The 27,673-nt window shown below is 53.3% G+C and overlaps 1 protein-coding gene across 3 annotated transcripts in view; it reads right to left on the bottom strand.

Moving 5' to 3' along the window:
• Positions 1 to 625: 625 nt before the first annotated feature.
• Positions 626 to 27,673, bottom strand: part of LOC123934102 (CREB binding protein) — a 124,603-nt gene continuing 97,555 nt past the window's right edge. For all 3 annotated transcript variants that reach the window (XM_045994053.1, XM_045994051.1, XM_045994054.1), the window contains 14 exons: positions 26,749 to 26,988; positions 26,212 to 26,300; positions 20,968 to 21,048; positions 19,494 to 19,550; positions 16,583 to 16,660; positions 16,159 to 16,226; positions 11,426 to 11,576; positions 10,778 to 10,924; positions 10,022 to 10,135; positions 8,554 to 8,719; positions 8,188 to 8,355; positions 5,656 to 5,817; positions 5,128 to 5,409; positions 626 to 3,699 (listed from right to left, as the gene is read on the bottom strand). In XM_045994053.1, coding sequence (XP_045850009.1) covers positions 1,531 to 3,699; positions 5,128 to 5,409; positions 5,656 to 5,817; positions 8,188 to 8,355; positions 8,554 to 8,719; positions 10,022 to 10,135; positions 10,778 to 10,924; positions 11,426 to 11,576; positions 16,159 to 16,226; positions 16,583 to 16,660; positions 19,494 to 19,550; positions 20,968 to 21,048; positions 26,212 to 26,300; positions 26,749 to 26,988 — 3,972 coding nt within the window. In that variant the 3' untranslated portion in view covers positions 626 to 1,530. The remainder of the gene's footprint in view (positions 3,700 to 5,127; positions 5,410 to 5,655; positions 5,818 to 8,187; positions 8,356 to 8,553; positions 8,720 to 10,021; positions 10,136 to 10,777; positions 10,925 to 11,425; positions 11,577 to 16,158; positions 16,227 to 16,582; positions 16,661 to 19,493; positions 19,551 to 20,967; positions 21,049 to 26,211; positions 26,301 to 26,748; positions 26,989 to 27,673) is intronic.

The following is a 27,673-nucleotide window of genomic DNA, read 5'->3' as shown; positions in this document are numbered from 1 at the left end:
GAGCGCAGGACGTGGGGAAGCAGGAACCACCTCTGGTCCCTGGAGCCAATTCTGCACCAATTCTGGGATTTGCATAAAGGAAAGGGTTAGGTACCATTGCAAACAGCTGCAGGAACCATCCCTACTCAGGCATCTTGAGGCTTAGGGGAGGAGGCCAGGAGGCAAAGTGCTGCTTCGGACTCATCCACGGCCCGAACTCTGTGGGTGAAGCTCCCCGCGGAGCAGTGGGTATACGAGGCCCCCACTGAGCTGGACACCTCGGTTCCTGGAAAGAGAACCACCCAGGACTTGGCTGGGCCTGGCTGCCACCCACATGGCCACCAGGACCATGTCCTTGCCTCTCCCCTGTGAGCAATCCATCAGAATCATGTCTTACAAAGAACAGACTCCAAAAATATATATAAATAAATAAAAACCTTAAACATTCTTACAGGGATCTTAAAGAACAGAATACATGTTAAAAACTTCAGTAATTTATATCAATTTTAAGCGGTACTTTATATACAATGGGGGAAAAACACATGCATAGTCCAAATACAATGTTGAAAACAGCATTTTCATAACAAAAAAAAACCCCGAACACTAAGTGTTAATACCATGTACATGAATTCAAGAAGGACCACCCTTTTTGTCTGTTGCACACAGTTTATTTAACAATATGATATAAGAAATGAGTTGGTACTTTACCATTCTATACAGTGATTGAATCTTCTTGAATTTTCTTATTTATAGTAATTATAGCGCTTGCATGATTTACACTAGAATTGCTTTTCCTCATTTCAAGTTTCACATAGAAGAAAGAAAAGAATGCTTCTTCTCTATTAACATTAGCATGGTCTAAGAGAGTGATCATCCCTATTTTTTGTCTAAAACCAGTTTTATCAGAGAAACAAAGCAACAATTTCTACATCTGCAAGACAAGAGTTTGGCTTAGGCCAGTATGTATAGATAGATGTGTGTGTGGGTGTGTACGTGTGTGCACGCAGGAGCCAATTCCTATCGTCCAGGGGTAATACTTGGAGAACGCCCACAGAGTTCACTATAGAAAAAATCTTCCCGCAACGTCAGAAAGTTATCGGGATACATTATAAGCTTGCATTATTTCAAGAATCAGTTTCTGAATATTATTTTTCTTCTCACTTTTAAACATAAATGTTTAAAGTCTTGAAAATACAAATAAAAAATATGAATATAATGAACTTGTTTTTCCCGTTAAAAAAAGGCATGAGTCACCAGAAATGACGACAAAAAGAATCCAAACAAAACCCCCCTCCCCCCAAAACAAAAGAAAAAAAACGAAAAACAAAAACAAAAAGAGAGAGAGAGAGAGAGAGAGAGACCAGATATTTAAATCAACTGGTTTTTAACAAAAAAATATATTCTTTGTATTGTTTCTTTAAACAGCAATCTACCCTTCCATGGCTTGGAAGTAGCGGTTCCATCTAGGCATAAAAAGAACCTAGACGCCTGGATTTCAGTACAAAAGGTCCAAGAACATGAAAGGGGGGAAAAAGCGATGCTCTCACAATGCTACAAACCCTCCACAAACTTTTCTAGGGTGTCTCCTGTGGTGTCGCCGACCAGGGACAGCTCACTGGACAGTGCACTCCTGTTGGGGGTGTTCAGCTGTGGGAGCATTGCACTCTGTTCGGGGTTCCCCAAGTGTCCCTGATCTATGGAGCTGGCCATGGTGACTGCGAGTCCTGGGTGGGGGGAGCCAGTCTGGGGCGAGACGTGGTGTGGCGAAGGCTGGGGCTGTATCCGTGGCGACGGGCTGGAATGTGGAGGCTGGGACTGGGGCCGCGGAGACTGGACAGGGGCCGGTGAGCGCACCTGGCTAGTGAGGGACGTGGCCATCTGCTGACCGGGGAGGTGCGAGGCCTGCGGCTGTCCTGAGAGCATGTGCTGCTGGGGGCTCATGGGGTTCGGCTGGCCCGGGGACCCGATCTGCTGCTTCATCTGCTGCTGCTGCAGAATCCGCTGCTGCAGGGCCTGCTGGATGTTGGGGGTGCTGTCTGCGCCCAGCCCCGGCTGCCCTATCTGGCCGAGCTGGCCCATCTGAGCCGCCATCTGGCCCATGGAGCTGCCCTGGATGGGGAGGTGCTGTTGCATCCGCTGCGGCTGCATGGCCGGGGGGTAGCCTCCGGGTCCCTGGGGCTGCTGGAACTGGCCATGCCCGGCCATGCCCCCGGCCATGCCCGTGCTGCCCTGCTGCTGCTGCTGCTGCTGTTGCTGCTGCTGCTGCTGCTGTTGCTGCTGCTGTTGCTGCTGCTGCTGGAGCAGCTGCCTCCGGAGCATCTCCCGGTACTGCGGGTTCATGCTCGCCATGCTGGGGTTGTGGCCCGGGTTCATGATGTTCAGGGCCTGGCCCTGGGGGTTCAGGCCTCCCATCGCTGGTTGCTGCGGAGGCACGCCGGGCCGGGGCCCACCGGCTTGCATGGCGTTCAGGTTCTGCAGGCCGGGCTGCTGGTGCAGGCTGGGCTGGGCCTGGAGGCCGGGCTGGGGCTGGAGGCCGGGCTGGGGCTGCAGGCCGGGCTGACTGGCCACGTACTTGGCTGTGCGCTGCTTGATGAAGGCCGCCATCAGCTGAGGGTTGGACTTGAGGATGTTGAGCACCTGCTGCTGCTGCTGCGGGGAGCTGGGCGACTTCAGGGTCCGCAGCAGGTCCTGCAGGGCGCCGGGCGAGATGCTCCGGGGAGGCTGCACGCCGGACATCCGCGGCCCGGCCACGGCCGGCTGGGCCTGCATGGACAACACGGGCCGAGGCAGGCCCGGCATCGGCTGCTGCTGGGGGAGAGGCGCCTGCTGCCACTGCCCGGGGGGCAGGTTGGGCATGACGGGCCCGCTCACCTGGCTGGGACGGGGCACGTTCAGGCCTACGGGGGCCATCTGGCTCACCGGGGTCACCATGCCCCCGCGCCCCGGGGGCAGGCCGTTGTTCACGTTCACCCGGTACAGGTGCTGCTGCTGCTGGGCCTCGCGCTCGATCTGCCGGGCCGCTTCCACCGCGGCCGGTGGGGGCTGTGCGGGGGGCGGCGGGGCCGGCACCTGGTTGGTGGGCTTCCCGGTGGACACCGTGGTGGGGGGCTGAGTCCGGGCCACGCTGGGGAAGCCGGCTGGTGACATGCTCACGGGCGAGGGCTGGGGCTGGGCCGGGGGCTGCGGCGTCTGGGGCGTGCTAGGCTGCTGCGTGGGGGTCCCGGGCGGAGCTGAGGTAGGGGAAGGCAGACTCTGCTGAGGCACATTGCGGGTGTTCATGGTGGCCATCCGCCGGCGCATGAGCTGGGCTTGCTGCAGCCGGTGCTGGATCTGCTGCTGCCGGAGCTTGTGTTTGATGTTGAGGCAGAAGGGCACCGGGCACTTGTTCTCCTGGCAGTGCTTGGCGTGGTAGCAGCAGAGGGCGATGAGCTGCTTGCACACCGGGCAGCCCCCATTGGTCTTGCGCTTGCAGCCCTTGGTGTGCTGCACCACCCGCTTCATCTTCTGGCAGGACGGCAGCGAGCAGTTGGCGTTGCGGCACTGGCAGGCGTGCACCAGGGACTGGATGCAGCGCTGGATGCTCAGGCGCCGCGACTCCTGGGGGCTCTTGGACTGCGGCTCGCCCTGGCTGCTGCCCTCGTCGTCCAGGCCCAGCCCCCACTTCACCATCTTGTGGGCGTGGCTCTTGGTGTTGTAGCAGTTGATGCAGAGATCGTAGTCCTGCGGACAAGCACAGGGCGCAGGCTATGGTCAGCCCGGGGCCTTGGGACCAGACCGAGGCCACCGCATCCATCCCCACAGCCCTATCCCTTCCCTCCCTCAACGCAGGCTCTCGAGTGCGTTGGCTGACCTCTGGTCCCCTTTCTGTCCTTCCTCTGCCCCTGGGGAAGGGGGCCCAGACCTACCGTGTCCTGCTCCCAAACCTGGCCTGGGGAGCCTGGTTCCTCCGGAGCTCACCCAGGTGCCACCCACCTCCCCGGGGCCGGCTGCCAGGGGCCCTGGTGCGTCCCCCGAGCTCTGCTGGGTGGCCCAGGAGGTCTGAGACACCTCCCCCAGAAGACAGGTCTTTGGCTCAAACCCCAGTGACAAAATGCACGCTTACGGGTTCTTTCAAGTTGCTTGTACCTGCAGACAGAGACTACCAGGTACCAGGTCTGGAGAAGGAGATCCTATGACCGAGACCCACCCCTTTTCTAAAAGAACATGAAGATCCCAACAGTGGGAAGTGATACGGGACTAAAGAAGGCTGGAAAGAGTGGGAAATGAAGACAACGGCATTGAGGCTCCACCTGCCCTCTCTACCCAAGATCACAGAACTCCTATGGGCATGCGGCTCTGGGGACCGTTTGGGAAGCTAACACCGGCAAGGTGAGGACAGGGTCGGGGGTGGAGGCTCCACGACAGCCTGCTTCACGCCCTGTGAGGGACCCATCTGGGCAAGGGATGGCCCACACCCCTTCACACAGGGACCAAGACCGCACTGGGAGCCAGCCTGTGCAACCATTGGGTCCACCGGGACAGGGCCTTCTCAGCTGCTCGGCTACGTCACAACTGGAGGCATGAACAGGGAAACCACTCAGAATCCTGGTGGGGCTGAAGCACAGCCTTTTTCCTGCTCCCGCCCTGCACCAGAAAGCCCGTGGATGCTCCTGACACACGGCCGGTGTTAGCAAACACCAAGGGATCAAATCAAAGTGCTCTGTGATCAATTCTTCCTGAAAAAGTCAGCACAAACACTGCCCCCCCAGGAGGCCTGCCCACTCTACCTCCCTGGGAGACCAGCCACTCCTGCCAGGGGCCAGGCGTAGCCCAGACACACATCCACGGCCCTTTGTTACGCTCAGCTGGGTTGGGAGCACACGTGAAGGGAGAAAGGCTCCTTCCTTCCTTCCCTCAACGTATGCTGTTGAGCCTGGAGTGAGCAAAGAGCACGGACTTTCTTCTTTGTGACCTCGGAAACCCGACCTCATGACCAACAACTCCCAGAGAGGACCAGGAGACAGATGCCTTTCCATCTGCTTATCTGGTCCCCCGGAAGACGCTGACCGCTTCACGGTCCGAGCTGAAACGCGAACGCAACAATGGCGCAGAGAACTGAGGACCGACCGCGGGCCCGACTCGCGGCGCAGACACCCCCCGCCCGCCTACCTCGCAGACGGTGCAGTGCCAGCGCGTCTCCACGTGGTGCTTGCACTCGTTGCAGGTGTAGACGAAGCGGTCCTGGCCCTGGGTGTGCAGCTCCACCAGCATGCACAGTGTGGACCACTTGGACCGGCGCAAGGAGGAGAACTCCCAGTGCTTGTCTCTGGCGAGGGTGAGGAAGGCGTCACGCCCGTCCATGAGGTCACAGCTGAGCAGGGGGTCGGGGTCCACGATGGGGGGCAGTGTGTTGATGACGGGCCCCGCGTGCAGGTGGATCACAAAGAAGACCTGTAGGGGAGGACAGCATTAGCCCACGGAGAGCCGCGGCCGCTCTGCCTCCCGGGGCTAGCCCTCTCCGCAAGGCCCAGGATGGAGCGCCAGCAGCACTTTCCCCTCCTCTGGGCGGGGCCGGGGTCGTGGATTTTCTGCAACCCCTTCTCCCTTATCCCACGGACCAGGAGGGGCCCCCACCTGTGGCCCCGAGGGCCCCCACCTGTGGCCCCGAGAGCCCCCACCGGCCCCGAGCATCTCTACCTCTTTGTGCTTCTCCATCGTGGCGTAGAGCTTCTGGGACAAGTCGTTGGACACGTTGGGCATGCTGGGCTTCTTCTTGTTGGCTCGACTGATGCTGCTTTTATTCTTGTTGGTTTTCTTGTTGTTCTTCTTCTTGGCATTCTTGCTGTCACCCTGGCTGCCCTGAAAAGATACGTGGAGCTGTCGCCGGAGCCCAGCCTCCCCTCCCGAGGGCGCTCCAGGTCACACTGCGCCTGCAAACACACAGCTGCCCATAGAGGGCGTCACGGAGGCAGGGGCGAGGAGGACAGGAGCCTGGCCAGGGGTGCGGTGGTGACACAGAGGCCACGGCGGCCACACAGCAGGTCATCTCTTGGGAAGAATACGCCCAGGAGGGACTCCAACAACGGAGGGAGGCCACGTTGCCCCAGAACCCAACCGCTGCATGCCACGTGCCGTGGGCTCAGTCCCACACGGTTCCCAAGGTCCGCTGCGTATGAGGCAGGGGAAGGCGCCATGGGAAGCTGCTGCGTGGGCGGGAGCGGGGGCTCCAGCACGGCCCATCCACGTCCCGGGCAAGGCTGCCTGAAGGGGGGACGTCCCTATGACCCTGCTCCCAGCCCCAGGCTCGCGTGGGCCTGAAACCCCCATCGTGAGCGCTCCAGGGGCTGAGGTGTGAGGGGTCCTGCCCCGCAGTTAAGGCGCTTTTGCTCCGGAAAGCACTCCCTTCGTCGTTCAGGCCCCAGGTCAGGTCCAAAGAACCTTTTTCCCAACAAGAGCAGAGAGAGGGCGCTAGTCGCACCCGTCTGGGGCCCAGAGCAGCAGAGGGCTCTGGGGAAGGGCAGGATGGCAGCGGGCAGGCTGCACAGCCGCTCCAGTTCAGGGAGCCCTGAAACCATTCGAAAGACTAAGCGTTTAGAAAATTATAACAGAAATAGACACACTGCACGAAGTTCAGAAAACACAGCCAAGTAATAGTAATAAAAAATGCTTTTTGGGCCACCCAGAGCAACGGCATTCTGGTTTTTCCTCCTGGAGCTGCACGTACAGGTGGCTCCCGCAGGTGGTTTTCCTCAGAACTGGGGTCACACACGCGACGCTGCAGCCTCTCCCTTCCCCACGTCCCCAGGAAGGACAGTGCCAACGGCAGCGTAGCAGCCCGCCCAAGTGCCATCCACAAAGGAAGCCGCTGCCTGCCACACGGTCCCGGGGTGTCTGCGGGGTGGGACCTGCCTGCTACCTCTGTGGACTGGGCACAGGAGACCACCGTCTCTCTCCACCACGGGGAAGTCTCCGACACCGCAAGGGCTGGCAGGGTGTGGCTGCTCCGCCATCTGGGTCCAGACCCTCTTCTCCTGGCCCCGGAGTCCAGATCCATGTTCTGACTCAAGCCACCACCCATCCGAGCTGCGGGCAGTGGCCAACACGGAGAGGAGGGACCTGGGCTCACAGCTCAGCTCTGCGCACTCCCCTGCCGGAACTCCCTGGTTTCTACCCAAACAGGATCTCTGCTGGCCTCCCGAAGACCCCGGTGGAGCAGTTTCTCAAGCCCCATTCCCAACACTCGAAAGTATGGTTACGGTGGTCAGATGATAGATCCTGCCTCCAGGGAGGCCCCAGCAGGAGGACCCCCGCGGCAGACCCCAGGTCGGGGGGCCCATTCTGCACAGCCCCTCCTGGGTGTCACCAGGCATCTCTGCGGCGGTTCCCGCGGGGCCTTTTTCCCCAACATACTTCCCCAGCCTCCTCCTCCGGGTGGAGGCGGCAGCACGGACCCCGTCGCTGAGGGCCCAGACCCAGCGGGCAGCCCCGATCCAGGATCTCCCTCCCACACCACAACGATCCGCCTCAAGTCCTAGGGCTGCTACTCTCAAAACACCTCATACACCCCCCACTGCCTCTACAGCTGAGGACCGAACGGAAACCCCATCCTCCCTCCCGCAGACATCCCGAACAAACGCACACTCGCTCCCAGCGCGAGCCGCCACACATCTCCTCCTCCCGACGGCAGCGCCCCCTCCCCGGGTGGCAGAGGTTACTTCTCAGCAGGTCAGCCTCTGCCGCCGGCAGCCCTGGCCGGTCTCCGTGCGCTGTTTCCTTAAGCTCCTACCGCTGCCTCAGGACGCACTGTTTTCCCGACTAGAACCCACGCCCTAGAACCCACGCCCAGGGAGGGAGGGACAGCGCCTCCCCCAGCTCGCCACCACACGGCGGAGCGCGGAGCCCCTGCGAGGCGGCACCTGGTAAGCAGGCCCGAGAGCGACAGCAGACGGAGGGCCGTCTGGCGCGGTGCGCTGGCTTGTGACAAAGTGGGAGAAAGAAGCCTGTCCCCTTCTCAGGGAGGGTGTGTCCTTCGTGGCCAGACTGCTGACCACGAGCTCGGAGACGCCAGGGCCAGCACCTCCCGCCCGCCCGCACCCGCACCTCCGCTCGCCCCAGCCCTGACCCGCGGTGGCTGGTGACAAGGGGAGGGCACATGCGAAAACCGCAGCACGGACAAAGGCGGCGGCGTCTGTTCCCCTCGGCGCGGCTGAGCCCGCCGCGGCGCCTCACCTCCGTGGTCTCGCTGGCCGCGGTGCTCTCCTCCTTCTTCCTCTCCTCCTCCTCCTGCTCCAGCTCCTTAATGCTCTCCTCCAGCACGTTGGGCCAGAAGTCACCCTCAAAGTAGGGCAGCTCCTTGGCACTGGTGAGCCTGTCTTCAGTTGCTTGCTTGAAGATATCCTGGAGAGCGAAGGAAGCACAGCGGAGAGGGACGTGAGTGGCGCTCCGGGCGGGCACCGCGGCCGCGCTCCGGGCCGCCCGCTACGCATCTCCGCCGGCTACACGGAAGGTGCTTCTCCGGCTCTCCCCGCGCCCGGCTTCCCGCGTTCCACTCCTCAGAGGGCACTAGCGCTCGCACTCGCACGAGCCGCCAGGTACCTTGTAGTCGTGAATGATCCGCTCCGCGAATGCCTTGTCCAGCATCTTCTTGTACCACTCCTGGAGGCGCTTTGGTTTGGGGATTTTCTGGTCGGGGGGGTGGCAGTGGAAGATGTAGTCGTCTCCTTCACTTGGGGGGCAGGCCCAGATGTGTCCTGTGACATACCTGCAGGACACGCAGCCATGATTCAGACCACAGAGCGGAGCGAAAGCCTCCCTGCCCCGCAAGGGGACGAACAGCCGAGGAAGCGGCACCATAGCAAGGACAGAAGTAACCAGAAGGAAACAAAGAAACTACCAGGATGCTTGCAGCGGCACAGAACAGGTTCGGGGAAGTTCCAAACCAGCGTGTGGGGGAGGGGCGTGTGGGCGGGGCCGGCTGCGTCTCTGCGAGCAAGAGCACCCCTGGAAGCCCGCCTAGATGCTCCCTCTCACAGGGTGCGTGGCGGGCGGGCAGGGGTCAGGGCTCCATGGACACAGCCTGGGAGATGAGGCTCTCAGGCACGTGGAATGGCTTATGCCCAAGGATGTGCCGCAGTTCCTACTACTACTTCCTGTGCAATGAAGGGGCAGCTGGACGTTTCTTTTTCTTCTTCTTTTCTTTTTTTTTTTTAAAGATTTATTTACTTAACAGAGAACGAGAAATCTCCAGTAGGCAGAGAGAGGGGGGAAGCAGGCTTTCTGCTGAGCAGGGAGCCCGATGCGGGGCTCCATCCCAGGACCCTGGAATCATGACCTGAGCCGAGGGCAGAGGCTTAACCTACGGAGCCACCCAGGCGCCCCCAGCTGGACATTTCTAAGCGGTCAAAGTCAAAATAAATCTGTGACTCTGTTAGAGACATGTCAGTCAAATACCTCTAACGTCTTCAAATTTGGGGAGGGATGTGACAGATCTACAATGCTGAAACAGAAAAAAATCAGATGCAAAAGACCAGTACCCTGTAGGATCCCATTCCTATGAAACGCCCAGAAAAGGCAAATTTATATAAAAAGAAAGTAGACCGAGGTCGCTGGGGTAGGGGTGCAACAGGGATTAACAACAAAGGGGTGTTGGGGGCCCCACTACTAAGGGGAGGACAATGCTTGGAAAGGGACTGACAGCCACGGCCATGCTGCTCGGTGAAGTTCCTAAAAGTTACTGAAATGTACACTTGACACAGGCAGGTTTTACGATAAGTAAAATATTTCTCAATAAAGTTAAAAAAGAAAAAAAGAGACTAGAATACGAAAAAGAGTGAGAAGAGCAACAGAGGGCAGGGCAAGCACGTGCGCTGAGCTGGGGAGCCCGGACCTGTGGGCCCAGGGGAGCGGCTGGGAGGGGGGCTCGGGAGAACTTGTAATCGATCCGAGGAGGTTAAAATAAAAACACATATAACTTTTAAAAATACTCTGGTTCTTTCACAAAACACACAGTGAAAATTAAAAATAGCATTTTTTATTAGTTCTAAATAATCTGAATTAAACTCACCCCAGTTTCTTCACATATTCTAAATATCCAATAAGGATCTCATGGTAAACAGCTGTCCGGAGGCATCGGGGCCGGAAGAAATGAATACTGTCCAGATAAGATATGTACACACGCCTGGGGGGGCAGGGGGGGGGCAAGTAATTGGTATCCTCCAAACTTGAAACCAAACACCAACATCTAAAAAAAGCTCCAGAAATAAATTCTGTTTTTGTAGCATTTATACTGGCCACACGGACAAGACATAAGAAAACTTCCATCACCAACCGCCACTGCCTGTGAAGAAACGATCCCATCCCCAGACTAAAAGCAGTGGATCGCCCACCATGGAGAGCCATGGAGAGACCAGGGCAAACTAACAAAAGCCTCTTCCAATTCCCTCTCCTCTGGATTCTTGACTGAACGTGAAAAAACTCTCAGCAGAGGTCCTTTGCTCTTACAACGCGTGGGACCCTGGAGTGATCCCCACCCCACTCTCTGTAGGTTTACCTGGCCCAGGTAAGACAGGGACAACAGCAAGACCAGGACTAGAACCCACAAGCACTCACTATACAAAACATGGTTTAAACAATCATCAAAACCCTTCATTTCTCACTGGCTCAGTGGAAAACTCAACTAACTAGATTGGTTTGTTAGGCGTGGCTTATTTGATTTAAACCGATGTCTGGAGCACACAGGTTCTCCAAGACACTTAGGGTCTCGGTCTGCTGTGACACCGCAGGCCCACTGACCTGTACCCGAGAAGAGGAGGAAGACTACCTTGTGTTTGGAGGGGGGCAATCAGAGCCATACTCTTGCACGTGCATCCCAAAGAAGCACACGTCCACTCCGTCAATTTCCTCAAAAGCAAAGAGTGCTTTGGTTCGATAGGGGAAAGATTCAGACATCTCTCCAGAATCCACAAACCTGAAATAAAAGTCAGAGCCTGAGGTCTGCACACATCATTATTTTTCCAGGTGCTTTTTAAATGAGACCTGCTGCTCTAAACCCACGCAGTGCAGAGGAGCTGAAGGCCTGCTCACCTCTGCTGACTGCTGCCCAGAGTTCTGCCTGCCAGCCTGGCCTTGGGCAGCTCGGGGCTGTGACCCTATTCTTCATGACACGATCTCGCTCAGCCAGGAATTTTACCTCCCCTTATGAATGTGGAACACTGAGAAGGGCTGACTAGACCATACCCGCTGAAAAACCTTTAAATTATACAAACTCCAAGCTTATTTTTTTAGCACACTCTACCCCCAACGGAGAGCTCGGACTCACGATCCCCAGGTCAAGAGGCACACGTGCCACTTCTCAGGCGCCTGAATTACAGAGACTCTAAAGCCTCGCCAGAAAGTGGGGCTCTGGCTAACGAGGGACGGGCCCCCGCAAACCGTGTGTTGGAAAACAGCACAACATGTGCACACAAACCGTGACTTCATCCCGGGCTTGACCTCCACAGTCTTGTCTGAGCTGGCCACCACACGGACAAAGACCTCCCCGGCTTCAGGATGATTCTGTCGCCGCAAAAACTTGTTGACTCGGTCTTCCAGGTGGTTGCCCAATCGTGTGGTCTGTAGTCCTGGGAAGTCCAGAACAAGCAGGTGAGGGGGCTTCGGATGGGCTATGAAAAAGGTAGCTAAGGTCACAGGACCTATCCCCCACCCTTCCTATAGGGCAGTTTTCGTTTTCTTTTTAAAGATTTTATTCTTTTTGAGACAGGGAGGGAGGAAGGGCGGGAGACAGAGAGCAAGCAAGCACACACAGGGGGAGAAGAGGGAGAAGACGACTTCCTGCCGAGCAGGGAGCCCGATGCGGGGCTCGATCCCAGAACCCTGGGATCATGACCTGAGCTGAAGGCAGCCGCTTAACTAACTGAGCCATCCAGGTGTCCCTAGTGTAGTCTAATGTTCTAAGGATTAGTGTTTTCCAAATCCAGAAGGGACCTAGCTTGTCCTACAAGGTAAGCATGTAAGGGAAAGGTGAACTCTGCAATCTCAGGTACTCCACACAGTGACCACTGTGGTCATTTAAATGCCTACATATGTCCACCTTTTTTTTTTTTTTAGCTTCAAGGGCAGAAAAGCCATGAAGGTAGACAAATGGTTATGGGGTAAAGTGGAAGGAGCAGACACAGGGGCCTCACTCAGCCCACCTCCTGCCTCCCATGCCTTGGCCCTGAAGAGGCCTTGATCTAGCCCGGGCGCCCCCACGTGGCTGCTCAGTGTCACAGCTGTGCCCGCGGTCAGAACCCACCCCGGAGAAACTCTGCTTTCCTTGGAGGGCAGGGCGGCTCTAGCCCTCCCACCCAGCTCACAGGATCCCCTCCCAACCCCACCCGCCCCCGCCCCTAGCGCTGCGAGCCCTCCCAGGCGGCAGTTCACACCGCACCAGAACCCAGTTCAGCCCTGAACCCCCTCCACACCCTCCTTCTCCTGGGGATGCGCCAGGTGAGACCATCATGACAGGACTTTGCCAGCAAGCCACCCCCCAGATAAAACACTGGTCACAGCAAAACACTCTTTGCACAAAGGGATAAAGGCTAGAAGGAAAAGCCACAGAAGGTTAACAGTGGTTATTTACAGATATGGGATTTCAAAGACATTTTCTTTATATTTATTGACTTTTAAATATTTACTACATGGGTAAGAAGTTTTTTGTGTTTTTTTTTTTTTTTAAGATTTTATCCATTTACTTGACAGACAGAGATCATAAGTAGGCAGAGAGGCAGGCAAAGAGAGGAGGAAGCAGGCTCCCCACAGAACAGAGAGCCCGATATGGGGCTTGATCCCAGGACTCTGGGATCATGACCTGAGCCGAAGGCAGAGGCTTTAACCCACTGAGTCACCCAGGTGCCCCTGGATAAGAAATATTTTTAAAAAGCTATTTGGGATTTCCTAAGATTCCTTAATGAGGCCAGGAACTACCTGGAAAATTTAGACTTTCTAAATTCTACTTTTCTGTAATTAACCTATTAATAGTGGAGTTGTTTTAGGAATTAAGTTATACCTGCACACAAGTGATTTTAAAAAGAAAACACTACACAAGGATAAAATAAAAACCCCACAGGAAAATAAAAACTTGGAAAGCTGTAAAATGGAGGGCAAAGTGGATCTGTGATGGATTTCACACCTGATGAAGGCAGGCCCTCCACACAGCCGTGTAGGCTACACTGAGCGCTGCGGCTACGACAGCCGCCCTGAGAAACAGTCAGGTGCAGGAGGGGCCCATGGGCCGTCCCATCTACCCAAGCAGCAGCCCATGGAGGAGACCCCCACGTTCTCAACCCCACAGCCCCCGCTCATGCCACTGCTGAGCGAGTCCGGCTCCCCTCATGCCGTGGTTTCTGATCCAGAAAGGCAGGACCCAGCGAAGAAGGGCCACCCTGCCGTGGTCCAGGAACTCTCCTTCCCATGTCAACACTGAACCCGATACACAGTGATTTCCAAGTAGCGAATGGAAGAATAAACCTTTAAAATTAGGTCTTTACTTTTTTTTTCAAATAATTTGAATTACCTGCACTTTAAGGAAAAAAAAAAAGGGCAGCTGTAAATGAGACCATGTATGACAATCTTCTTACAGGCACCAAACCAAGCGCCGTGATGGTGCTGAGGGCTGGAGAGGTGCCCTCTGGGGCCCCGAGAAGCGCAGCTGCTCAGGGGTGCGAACTTTCCGGAAAGGGCGCGGTGGCTCCTGTCAGAGGAGATGCCCGTGCAGAGGCGTCCTCGCGAACGATCTCAGGGGCGTCGCGCTCCTGGTGTGTGACACACACGGCTCTGCCTCGTTCTGCCACACTTTCGTTTTCCCGAGGGCCAGCCGCTCGCTCTCCCGTCCATGGCTGCTCCTCACACTGCCTGAGGGCTGTCCTCGCACGCGCCTCACGCGCACAGCTTTGTGGGGCACGCGCGTGCAAGCGCAATCACAGAGTCGGCAGCGAACACTGGATTGCGGTCCTCCTTCCTCCCCAGGCTTTCCTCGTGCGCTTTCACCCACAGCATGTGACGGGGCCTTTTCTGTTCCTTTACGCAATCACATCCTTCGGCCTTCTGCTTGCCGATGCCGGGGCCGACCCGTCTCCAGGGAGGCTTCTCACAACACAACACAGGGACTCGGACGCAGAAGCATCGCTAGTGCCTCCCCTTCTCCCCCCTCCCGGCTGGGCTGCGTAGGGCGCAGGGCGCCAGGCAGAGAAGGGTGGCGGCTGGGAGGGGAGATGGTCAGTTGTCGACCGTCCTTCACCCACTGGCCAGCAGCACGGCGCTGGTGCAGATGCGAACGAGGCAGCCTGTCCTTTGTGGCCTACAGACTCTCACAAACGCCATGCCCCCACATCCACAGCGAACGACGCCAGGTAGCCGGACGTCCGGGGTTCTCTTCTGTAGTGAGTGCCGTCCATCTTCAACCCCAGGGCTCAACCCCAGACCTGCTCTTGGGTTCTTCTGCCCCCATCCGCTACCAGCTGCAACTGCTGTCCGACCCAGGCCTGGCTCTCCGGGCTAGTGTGTTCTAGGCACGAGGCTCTGGCCCAGAAAAGTGTTTCTAGCGTGCTGACTGCTTTAGTGATCTCACTCTGAATGGACTCTCTAAAGCGGGGGCTCTCAGTGGGAGCAACTCCGCTCCCCAGGGGACATCTGGCAATGTCTGGAGACACTGTGTGACATTCTGAAGGTCACCGCTCATGGGAGTAGGGGTCATGTCACTGGCATTTAGTGGGGAGCAGCCAGAGATGCTCTTAATATCCTACAAAGTGTAGGACAGACCCCAAACAAAGAATTATCTGCCCCTGGGGCACCTGGGTGGCTCAGTTGGTTGAGAGACTGCCTTCAGCTCAGGTCATGATCCTGGAGTCCTGGGATCGAGTCCCGCATCGGGCTCTCAGCACACGGGGAGTCTGCTTCTCCCTCTGACCTTCTCCTCACTCATGCTCTCTCTCACTGTCTCTCTCTCAAATAAATAAATAAAATATTTAAAAAAAAAAAAAGAATTATCTGCCCCTGAATATCAATGGTGGCTCAGCTGAGAAACCCTGATCTAAAGAGAAATACTGTAATGGTCTGTGAGTTCATCGGTATTTCAAAAGATTTTACAAGAGTGAGATTAGGTTATAGGCTAACTGTGGATTTTGGAAACGACAGTCTGTCCCTAAATTAGCAACGACCTGGAAGCCCCCAGAGTGGCTTCCTCCTTGCTTGCTCCCTCTCTCTTCTCCTCCCCCTGGTGTGGGATCTCTCTCCAGCCCATTTCGCCCGACTCCCTGCTGGGGAGGGCGACAGCTGCAGGGAGCGCCGGGCAAACGAGCTGTAAAGGCTCCACCGCAGGCGGCGATCTTACCCGGGGACACTGTGAGCTTAGCGGAGGACAGCTCAGGGACGTCACACTGTGGAAGGTGGCCCCAAGCCCTCGAGAACCAGTCGGTGACGATCTCATATTGTACACTTCTGAAAAGAATGCTATCTCTGAAAGCATCAAGACCACCCTGGAAGAGTTACCCGGAGTAGCAAGAGGCTGCTCTCTGCTGTGCTGGGACACCGGCAGCCACGCACACAAGTCCTCGTGCACACCAGGCTGAGCGTGCTGGTCACGACAGGACGTGTGTGTGCGTGTGTGTCTTGGGGGAGGGGTCTTTTTTCTGAGCTACTTGAAAAGGACCTGCTGACAAATCTCTCTCGGCATTTGAAGTTTAACGTTTTATCTGAGCTTCCTGAACTTTCATTTAAATCATGAACTGAGAGGCACCTGGGTGGCTCAGTGGGTTAAAGCCTCTGCCTTTGGCTCAGGTCATGATCTCAGGGTCCTGGGATCGAGCCCCGCGTCGGGCTCTCTGCTCGGCAGGGAGCCTGCTTCCCCCTCCCTCTCTCTGCCTACTTGTGATCTCTCTGTCAAATAAATAAATAAAAACTAAAAAAAAAAAAAAAAAAAAGAAAAAGAAAAAGAAAAAGAAAACATTAACTGACCATAAAGCTAGTTTTCATGTAAAGATCACACCCAGGGACTCCATGAAGGGTAAGAGCAGACAAGTACGAAGTGTGGAAAACGAACCCTAGAACAGAGCCTCGGACAAGGGAGCCCGACAGCCGCCCACGGAGAGGAGCTGCAGAAAGACGGGAAAGGGGGACAAGCCCCTCACAGGCAGACACGGAGACAGAAGCCCTCCTGCAACTTACTCTTAGCACTGAACTTGTTTTCTTTCCGAGTTCTGCCAGTTTTCTTCAGACAGTTGTCACACACAAAGCTGCAAAGCAAGAACGGGTGTGATCAGAGTGTGACACAGTCGTGCTTCCCAACCAGCGACAACCAGCGACAGGCAGCCCGAAGTGCTTTGCTGGCGACACTATTTACAAGTGAAGAGGCGGCCTGTTTTGAGCCTGAAGTCCCCAAAGCAGGCAGATACTTGCGATGTAAATAAATTGAGAACCAGCTGCCACCGGGCTTCTGGCTTCTGCAAGCCTTCTGCTGGTCGAGACCCGGCAGGACACCCCCCGCCCCCCCCCCCCCCCCCCCCCCCCCCCCCCGCCGCCCCGGCCCCAGGCTGGGCAGGGAGGCTTTCCCTTCCCCAGGATCGCAGGAAATCAGCAGGGCATGACTCACCCGGAAGGCCAAATGATGTCATAGTGCAGAACGCAAATCTGGTGCATCTTGCGGCCACACTCCTTGCAATCGACGAAGCTGGAAAGCAAAGGGCACGCTCCAGCACACAGCCAGCACGCCAGGGGGACCACTCCGTCATCTGTGGCTTCAATGCTGCTGCAGCCTGATTCACCACATTTTACTTTATTTTTTCTTCCAGGGTCGGCTACACCCAACGTGGGGCTCGAACTCGCAAATCCAAGAGCAAGTCGCACCGGAGCGATACTTTCTATGAGAAAGTGGACTTGCTCCATTTCTCTGCACAAACGCCCGCCCCTCACTTCTCCCCATCTCCCTGCAGCCAGAAATGAAACCTTACTTTCACAAACTAGTGGGACAGAGGCGTATCTCACAGGCCAGCATTTCTGACGTGAGACACCTATTCAAGACCGAGGCTTGCTCTAGGTGACCACGCATGCCCAAACTGCCGCAAGAAACAGAACGCGTCTGGTGTCACAAACACCTGCTCTTAGCCGAGGCGCAGGACGCATCTGCTCGGAGTCAGCCACGAAGGTGGGAAGCGCCGAGCTGCCTGGTCACTGCTGGCCTTTACTCACGTGAGCCCCGGAGAGCGGGGCCCCCCGTGCCGCTCACGCTGTCACAGCTCCCACCCCGCCTCACCTGCCCTTGTCACCTCATTTGGGCGTCTTAGCTGCCAACACGTGTGGATGTCAAAACCTATTTTTTCTGCCACTCTCTTCACCACCACAACTTACGCCTCGAGCAAGGCTTCAGGGACTAGAAAGTACCCCGCTTCCCGCAACTCTGCTGGGTTCTGGCTCCCATCAGACGCGCAGCACTGCCCTGAGTTCTGGGCCCCCACCTTTCCACTGTCGCTGCTGGGCGAGCCTTCAACCACAGAGCCAGCCCAACCATGGGACGCCCCCCCCCGGCCCCCCAGCGGCTGTTCCTGTCAGGTCCAGAGAGAGAAAGGACACGTACGTGCAAACAGTGCACACCAGCAGCACCACTGCCGAATTCCCCGTCCTGCTAGCTCTGTCTGGCCATCCCGTGTGGCTGCCCCCTTCCCGTCCCTGCCCCATATGGGGGCCGCTCCGCCCCACACCGTGCTCCTTCCTCTACTGCTCCTCACCCCTAACCGGCTGCTTCTTGGAAAGCTCAGTAGTGGAGCTCATGCTCCATGTTAAGAACTCAAACGGTCAGCAGGCAATACCCCCGTTTCTGTGCCCCCTCCCCTTCTGAGAACCCGCAACTCTCAACTCTTTCCTCCTATGCCAGGGAAAAGAACTATACAAAAAAAAAAAGTTCTAGACCCGACACTATCCATTTTGAATTTCAACGCCCCCGACTAATACTAACCCAGCGGCTGGCTGCCACACCTGCGTTTCCTGTCCCAGGAGCAGCATCTCAGCAGGTCACCTAGACTGGCCCCTTCCTCATCCCATGGTGCAGCTTCTCGTACCAGGAGGCCCTTCCCTATTTAGGTCAAGCTTCCACTTCCTACTTCCTGTCCGAGTTGCTGCTCTGAGTCTCCTAACTACTTTTCCCAACTAGAAATCAAAGTCATTTCCTTGCCTGGTAAATCCACCTCATAAATCCAGGATGATCTTTACCTAAGAGAAACCAACAAAGTCCCTCAAAGCCCCCCCAGGACATTCAGGAAGAAATGCACAGGTCGACGAACACTGTAAGTGGCCCTTCGCCCAGGGCCCCTGCTTGCTCGCCCCTTGGGGCTCCACCCGCGCTCCCGACCCACCAGGCCCTCGAGCTGACCTGCAGTGTCATCGAACATCCTGTGCTCGTTTGCTTTTTCGTGCTGAGAATGCTCTGCGCTCCCCTCCCCAACCTGCTGCCAGACGAGTGTCCCCTTCCACAGGATACCACTCAGCACAGGCCAGGGCCCTCCGTCTCTGGAGCATATGTGTGTGCTATGATCCATCCACCTCTTCCCCCAGAGGACCAACAGCAGAAGGACAGAACCCCCTCATTCATCAGTACCTCATTAAGGTACTGATTCTGAAACTGAAGTCAAACTGCAAAGCTATGCAGGGGGACATTATGTGAACTGGGACCCAGGACCACGAGGAGAGACCATCCACTGGTCACGAACGATACGGTGGAGCCTGGAGCCCCTGCAGGGAGTGTGCCTCCCTACCGCGGGGCACTGCTGCCGGGAAACCCTAAGTGAGCTCCCCGGAGGAAAGCTCAGTTTCAAAATGAGGCCCTGGTCCTCCACGGCCGCAGCGTGTCTTCCCAGAGCTGGGTGTCGGGGACAGAGGGAAGGACAACCTGTTTCTCGGCACTCATGCTTCCGGTGGCGCTGGAGCCTGTGCTCTCACCCCAGAGCACAGACGGGCACCGGTGCACACCGGGTGCTCTCAGGGTTCGGCTTCGGGGACCTGGAGGGACCGCCGCATGGAGACAGTCTGCGGCCTCGTTAGGGACGATCGCAAATTAAACCTGGTAAATGAGGCGCCCTCACTGGTGCCCATTCCTGATCTTTCGAGAGTCGCTCCTAAGAGGTTTTCTTTCTGAAATTTCCCTTTAAGTGAGATGAGCTACTCCACCGAATCGTCCCGCCTCTAGTCTCTGAAGAGTCACACTGGACACTAAGCGGCTTCGGAAACGACGACGACCAGCTTCCCAGAGAGGTTCTGACACAACCAGAACCTCCACTTTGTCTTACCAAGGTTAAAATTCCGTAACTGGGAGAACACACTACGGGGACATACGTGTTTGGTTTGAGTCAAAAAAGAATCCGTACTGGAAATAACGTCATAAAAAAATCCCACCCAGGGCAACGTATTTCCACTGTTCCAGCAGCGCCTTCTCCTGCAGCTCAGAACAAGGAGGGAGTTTCCTGACCAGAAATTAAAATCCAAAAGTCAGAAAGAAATCACGGTCTACTCACGGTTCAGGATCTAAGGTGTCATTTTTCTTCTTTTCAAACTGATCCTTTGAAATTGTCCTTGTTTAAAAAAAAAAAAGGAAAAAAGAGAAACGTGAATTAACTAAAATTTATCTGCTGAGTCTAAAATACATGGTCTGTGGGGTATTATTCTGTAACCAGTTTTTCAAATTAAAAGTAAATACTGGTCAGCTGAGATCTCAAGCGGAGTACCGACAGCATGAGCACACAATCTCTCTCCGCAGAAAGCCCCACCATCTGTCTTCCTCTACCTGCCTTGGGATGTTTCCTTCCAACTATCATCAGTACGTATTCTGAGATCCAGACCCATACATTTTCAATCAAATCGGTATGGTGAATGGTTCCTGGATCTGACGGAAAACTGGTTAATCAAGTCTCCTAATTGTAACGAATCAGATGACACGAGATCAGCGTCTACTAGGGAGTATTTTATTTATTCTTAGAGGACCGAGGACCTGGTTTCTAAACTGTCCTCTTGTTACGATCAGTGTGTATAGAAAGTATTTCTGATTCACAGAACTGTATAATCCAATTGTCAATCACATAATTGGACCAAATAATTAGGATTACAAGGGATATAAAAATAAGTTAAGTACGCAGAATTTCAGGCATTTCAGTTTATGTGCCGCCTGAGTGGCTACGGTTTGTTCTTTTGGGGGAAGTAAACGTGAAGGCCACTCGCACCAGCAGACTTCCCAGCAGGCCAGGGATCGCGGCAGAGCCAGGAGAAAAGAGACAACCACAAAACGCCAGCAGTCCTGGGCAGACATGGTGGCTGGCAGGTCTTTGGTGCCTCAAGCAAATAAAGGACTTGACCGTTCAACCGGTGGACGTGCTCTTCCTGGCCACAGTCTGACCATGTCGCCACTCAAAGGTGGACTCAGTGAAGGAATGAACAAACCAACTCAAGCCTGTGCCGGCCGGAGCCAGCGAGCAAGCGCCACCGCTCCAGCAAGGGAGGAGCCATGTTTCCACTCAGGGGCCTCGCTGTCTGTGTTCTAGGACAGGCTCCGTGTGGGACGGGACCGAGGCTTCAGTGGAAGATGGAAGGAAGGCTGAAGATGGGGTATGCACACAAGATTCATGTCTCGCTCTTGCCAGTTCTGTCAAAAGGGAGGACTGCTTTCTGAGGTATTTGTAACTTCCCCCAACAGAGGAGGACCACCGCTAGGAAAAGGCAAGTGTTTCACAGGAAGACATGGAGCAAGGTTGAGAGAGACCAGAGAGCCGCGGTGGGGGCTCCAGCATCATGGTCTCGGAAGGAGAGAGAATGTGGAGGCGGCCCTGGTGTTGAGTTGAACAGCCACCTTCCAACGTGTGCATGTGGGCGTAGCGAGTTCGAGAAAACGCACCACGCACAAGTCAGAACAGCGGAGGTGCTTCCCTTTTAATCGTGGGCAGGAGGGAAAAAACAATTACGAGTCAACCCCGAGAAAAATGACAGGATGGTACTTACGTCTGGGGCTGTGAAGGGTCGTCACCCAGGGTAACATTCTCCCCCTGGATCTCTGTGAAACACTTCTCACAGAAATGATACCTGTCAGCAAGAAGGCCATACTTGGGTGAACTGGTCCATCATAACACACAGCCACCCAAGCAACGAAGCCACCAATCAGAGCAGGGCAGATCACCACGACGAAGGGGGGGCGTTGTTGGTTGATTGATGGGTCAGTGAGGACAATGGAAGGAACAGGGGCAGGTGGGGAAGGGCAGGATTAGAGAACAGGGAAGGGAACAGATAGCACAGACATAGAGGTAAGACGCAAACACCGAGACAACACAGAGCAGAAAGCCAAGGCAAAGCTTGATTAGCATTCGGTCTCACTGCACACATCACAGGCCATCATCGCTAACAACGGCTGGGCTCGGGCCAGCTCCGAGATGCAAACGTTTTCGAGGAGTTAATACTAGAATTGCAAGGAGCCTCAATTTAGGAGTTTGACTTTAGTTATTACTTAGAGAAAATCAAATATAACTCCAGGGTTTGCGATGGAAAAAAATTCACTTTTGAACAAAATAGTCTGACAAAGGCCTTAAAAAAGCAATTACTTTTCAAAACAGCAAATTTATGCCTGACAGCAATTCACAGATTTTATTTGCGGTAGTAAGCCAGATCTTTAAGGTACTAAAAATGTTGAGCACACAGAATGGGTTTTAATTTTTTCCTGTTATTTTTTCATGTTAATCACTTAGTTAATTGGGTTATAATACAAATGAAACCAAATCCATATTCTAGACAAACATTTAACAGAAATGCAGTCGGGGTCAAAGACTTTCCAGCCATTTATCAGTACGAATGTACAGGAAAAAAAGCTGAGATATATTGTATGAAAAATACAATATATGTAAATCCACGAACAATCTTAAAGACTTTTAAAATTCAATTCTAAGCTTTGGTTTAAACTTTTTGGTAATGGGACCAATCGTTCACCAATCTGAGATCCTCAGTGATTAACTGCTCTGACTTGGTGACAATCCAAGTTAAGCAAATTTAGAGAGTTGATCTTTAAAGCACAATCTGCATTTGAGAAATTATCCATTACCCCAATTTCTGGAAAGATAACATGGAGCCTGGGCTCAAAGTATCAAATACGAACAATTAAAAACTATTAAATGTTTGGAAAGGACACGCATGAGAAATCAACAATGCAGGCTGATGCCGCATACAACAAGACGGGCACACAGGAATGCTGCAAAAACAAGCCGAGTGGAGGTGAATTATGCGAGCGGAGAGGAGTGTAAGGGAGCGGCAGCAGCACAATCAAATGCGGTTTTAGTGCTCAGAACTAAGTCTACGAGATGCCACGAGGATTAGTGTTAAAGACACTGGGACGAGACTCGGAGCACCACGCCGCACGGACACCCGCAGGGCACGTGGCAGCTTGCACGCTCACTCACGCACGCGCACACACCGCTGCCAAGGACCGAGGCTCAGGCCCCTGCCCGGCCATCTGTCTCCGTTACTGCTCAGGTCAGTCCCCCTCAAGTTCTAATTCTAGTCTGAGTTAAACACACTGAGCATTTGTCTGCTGTACTTCTCTGACTAAACACAGAGTCCATTAAAAGCACGGAAAGTCTGGAGCATGCACCCATCTCAAAATGATCCGATCTTTCAGCTCGTGGAGGAGCAACACGACAGATTCACTGTGGGTAGCAACTGGGTTAATGAAAGTTTCTTCTGGGACCAGGTTATTGAGGATGATTCAATCAATGAATTCTGCCAAGATTAAAAACTCTGACCAGGAATAGATAAATCCTGCTATTTAAAAATATCTGTATCTAGATGTTCTTCTCCTGAATCAACGGGCTATTTGCTATTTTGTAAATATTCATGTGTAGCCTTGAAATTATGTGGCAAAAAGAATTTCCAGGTGCAGGAGGGCATGACCATCACCGGCACGAAAGAATTAAAAATACAGAAACCATAAACCAAATCAGGGGTGACCACGGCAATACGCACAAGAGACATCCCCGTCAACACCGAGTGTCTCCCTTTTGAAAATAAAACTTGGGACTTAAATGTTCCAATTCATTTTATGACCAAACATACAGCCACTGCAGGTGAGTGAAAAGCTGAACTCATCTGGAAATGAAATCACTACGATAATTACCCGGGAGGCAAAAAGGCTTTAAAATCCTGGACAAACTCAGCTTTTATTCTAGTAGGGTATCAAGCCCAGGAACATCCAGGAAACAAGAATCATAAGCCCACCATTTTCTAGTGGCGGAAACCGACCCAGAATGGAACACTGATGGCTCGAGGGCAGGCCCCGCAGCGGGGGAAGCCCACATTCTCCAGGTGTAACTAGCTCTCTTCTGCAAAGAACCTCAGGGTCAGAAAGTGGGGGGGCGCGGAGAGAATTAAGCCGCTCTAGTGCTTGTCCTACAGCAAGCAGGGACATGGGAGAATCCAAACTGCTGGGGTTTGAGAGGGGGTGGGGAAAGCCCAGGCCTCCCTGCAGCGCCCTCCCGAGAGGCAGCGACGGTCTGGAGAAGGGGCACAGCCACCCACTGGTCCAGTCTGCTGAAACCGCCTTGGCAATCAGTGGGGGGACAGACAGGAATGCCTGACTGCCCCCAGGTGATTACCTAGTCCAAACTCTATTCACCACAAAGGTACAGAATGGTTCAGAAAGTCACTTTCCAATCTTAAGAGCCTTGTGTGGAGGAAGCGACCTGATGAATACGGACTTGCAGAGGAGAAACACTTCACATAATCCGACAGCGATGACGTGCGCCCGGTGCCTGAAGTTAACACAGTGTAACTGCACAGCTGGTCTCTAAGGGTAACTTCATGTATGGAGTAAATTGTCAAATGCAGATTGTTTTAAGTACCATGTCACTATATACAAATAACTGGGAGAGCTAAAGATAGCATCTGGAAAATCTACAAAGCAGTTTCCCAACGTGAGTTACTTTCAAATTTTCAAAGCATGGAAACAAGTGAAAATGTACTCATATGCTGGTTTATGCATTAAGTTTCACTTGTTCAAATGGTCTGTAGGACTTTCTCTTATTCGAAATGCCCAAACAGTTTAGGACTGTAAGTGCGGAAACAGGTACTCCCGAGAACACCGGTCTTCCCGAGCAGTCACAGACGCGAACAGAAGTGCAAGCAGTTAGGGTGACCCTCGGGGTGAGGCCGTGCTTTCTCAGCACCGCCACCTGCCCGCCAAGTACGGTGCTCCGGGAAGCGCGCCTTGTGAGATTCAGCTAAGGAGCAGTATCCCTCCCCTTTAAAAACGTATCATTAATAGAAAAGAACTCCTTTATTTATGTCTCTACTTGTAAGAAAAATATATTACTTTTGTTGAATAAAGATAAAATCCTACACAGAACTGAAAGCGGACGTTTCACGGCTCTCAAAACAACCCTGTGTTTGCACTCCACGCATGACCCTCTGTCAGAGAGTAGCCGTGTGGCCTAATCCTATCAGCTCTATTTAAATTAACTGCTCTCCACTTAAAAATGGCCAAAATCTGTGCTAATCAGCAAAGGCAGGGTCTCAACAGACCTGGGGACAGTGAAAAGGCCCCAAAACTTAAGAAACGGCAGCAAGCGACCTGCTGTCTGCTCTTCCCCAGGAATTAAAACCTGTTCTCTTGAAGTTTCTGAACTTTATTTCACTTGGCCCATAAAAGTTCCCAAGGGAATTCCTGGTCGTTATTTCATGGAAACTGACAACTAAGGTTGTCAGGGAAGGTGTCACACTTGATACGTTTCGGGATGTGCTGGACGACAAGGGGCTAAAACTCACTGGTGGGGCCAGAACCCCCAGAACAGCACGTGTCACTACAGGAGCGACCCGATCACGAAGGACTGTGGTATTATTTTAAACGCTCCTGTCAACAGAAGGGACGCTAAGATGGGAACTACGTTTCAGGCACAGGGGCAGAGACCACATTCCCGTACCCCGAGAACTAGCACCGGCATCTCACGCTGCCAGGGGGCCAGGACGAGTGGACTGGGCAGCGCTTGGAAATCTTTCCTTGAGACATTTTTAGGTCAATGGTTCTTTCCCTCTCTCTGGTTTTTTAAGTAGGATTTTGATGGGATTACTAACTGTCATAAATATGATTAGATTTTTTTTTTTAAATGCAAGTACTTTAAAAGTGTAATTAGAAGACAAATATTTCAAAACTCCAAATTATTTAGGCCTGTGAACGTACCTCTGGACCAAAAAAAGGCCCTTTACTTAACTTCCTCGAAATGAGGACATACGCATGTACTCACTATAAGCACACAAGATCACGTTATAAAAACATCAAACCCTAATGCTAACATATAAAACTGAACCTAAAGAGGAAGTAGAGGCACAAAACGGCACCTTGGTCACATACATTTCACTGCCTGTCCCTAACATGGAGGCAAAGCGACTGGATGTGCCCAGACTGACCACCTGTGCCTCCAGGCACGACGCCCTCACGCTCTGGCAACATGGAGCCACTTGGAGCAACAGATACAACGAAACTTGATTTTCAACCCCCACCCCACCCCACCCCGCCACCAAACTGTGGGAGCCGTTTTTGTATGGCAAATGAGCAACAGAAAATATTACTTTCATGCTCTTCTGCTTAAGATTGAGCCATCTCTACATTTTAAGAAAATGGCAAAGATTTCTCGAGGACACCTCCCACTCGCAAAACCCTGAGACGGCCATCCTGTGACGGGGTGTTCATGTGGAACTCAACAAGAACACTCATTCTGTGTTGTGCTATTAATTTAAAAAACTGTCTAAGTCTAAAGCTTTAAGTACTTTTTTAGATAAACTACCACTAATTCAAGCCTTCCATCAGACTGTCCAGGCCAAGTTATCTGGGCAAATACTTACATGTAAAGTAGTAAATACAATGTATCCACTTTACTAAGATCTTCAAAAAGGCAAAGTCAACCTTGACTAGACTCATCTCCAGACTCTTATGTGGTTACATTTTTGGAAGGACCACAGCTGAAGAATGAATGCTCCTGGTTCAAGTGGTACAGTGAGCAGTTCTGAGCTTAAATTTTTACACTGTAAAAGCGTGCTTTAAAGTTAAGAAGCAGTGGGCCTATCCAAGTGACTAAGCCGCCCTGAAACTGTGGCCCATTTCATTACAACTTCAGAAAAGAAATAATGCACCCAGGCTACGATCAGATGAACACACCTTGCCCCCGGACGTTCCTTGTGTCCTGTAACTCGGGACACTGGCTCGGTGCTTACCTATTCTGATAGCTGTAGTAGGCAGCGTCACGAGGAATTGTGCACAGCTGCTTCCCGTAGCAGCACAAAGTCTGTGGGGAAAACTCATACTGCAAAAACAAAGGAGAGAATACTAAACATATACCCCAGTCACTGTCCAATCACGTTCTAGCTCACTGCAGGGAAGTCCGATTCAGCTGGTAAAACAGCTGTTGGCACACGGCATAGTTTTCCAACAATCTTCACAGCTATTCAGAGACATTTCTGGATTCCATGTGACAGAATCAGTGGCCAAGGGACACTTCTTACAGGTGGATAAACGGACGCAGGGACAGCCAAAGGCATAACCCAAGGTCTTCCCCGGTAAGCACCTCTAGCTTTGCTCATCCGTTACACGGCCTCAGGCAATCAACTGTCTTTCCAAAAGCCTAGACCCCATCTGGGTCCATCCCAGCACACAGGTGTGGCTAAAATGTTGAGTCTATCATGTCACCATAGTACCCTCTCTGGCTGGATTAACCAGGGAAGTTCACTTTCCAGAAGGAATTTAAACTGTACCTTGCGTCCACAGCAATATCCAAGGGACTGCATGACAGGGTCAATCTCTTGCTCGAAGACCTCTGCAAGTTTACTGCAGAACTTATAGACCCGGGACGTCTTACGATTATAGAGCCAGGCGTTGTTGAACATAAGCCAGACGTCGTCCACGTACTGCCAGGGCTCTTGGTACTGCCCTGTATCCAGCTTCCTCTTGATGGTGGAAAGGTCCATGGGATTCTTCACAATGTCAAAATAATCCTTAAAGACAAAACAGTCTCAGTCTAGGGGATGCCCTAAATACCAAAAGACAGCCTTAAGGAGCAGCTTTACCTTAAAAACAAAATCGAAATAATCAGCCCCAGAACAACTTCGTTTTTAATAGTAATAAATGGGAAAACAGTCTCTGACCTTCCTCTGCTTTTATTATCTAAAGTTGTAATTAGTATCGTCAAGTGCGACCAAATGATTTCAAAGGCAAAGTTAAGGGCAAAATAGCATCAATATATTATTTAATAAAAGAATTGAGTTAAAAAGATGTTTTTTAATGTACAATTTTAAAAATATGCATTTTAATCCACTGAATTAAAATGGTAAGCACGTTTATCAGACATATTTTTCTAGAGATTTACTCTTGGTCCTGGCAAACAACAAGAAATTCCAAGACAAACACAAGAACAGAACACTGCTCGACGGACACCTGTGGGGTCGCCATGGCCCTTAACAGACGCCCCAGAGATCCCAGAACGAGGCCCACGTGCTTTCTAACTGGTGTCTGCTGGTTCTTCAAACCCCCCTTTCAGACAAAGGCTCACACAAAGCCTCAGACAGGCGGCGGGGCTAACGAGGCCAAGTGCTAAGGCAAGCGGGCAGCCCCGCCCCAGCCACGGACCCCCAGGGCTGACAAAAAGGTGAGGAAACACACGTTCCAACCAATGAGACAAAG

This window comes from Meles meles, chromosome 21 (genome assembly GCF_922984935.1).
Source record: "Meles meles chromosome 21, mMelMel3.1 paternal haplotype, whole genome shotgun sequence".
Taxonomy (NCBI): Eukaryota; Metazoa; Chordata; class Mammalia; order Carnivora; family Mustelidae; genus Meles; species Meles meles.
This window is presented reverse-complemented; position numbering and strand designations above follow the sequence as displayed.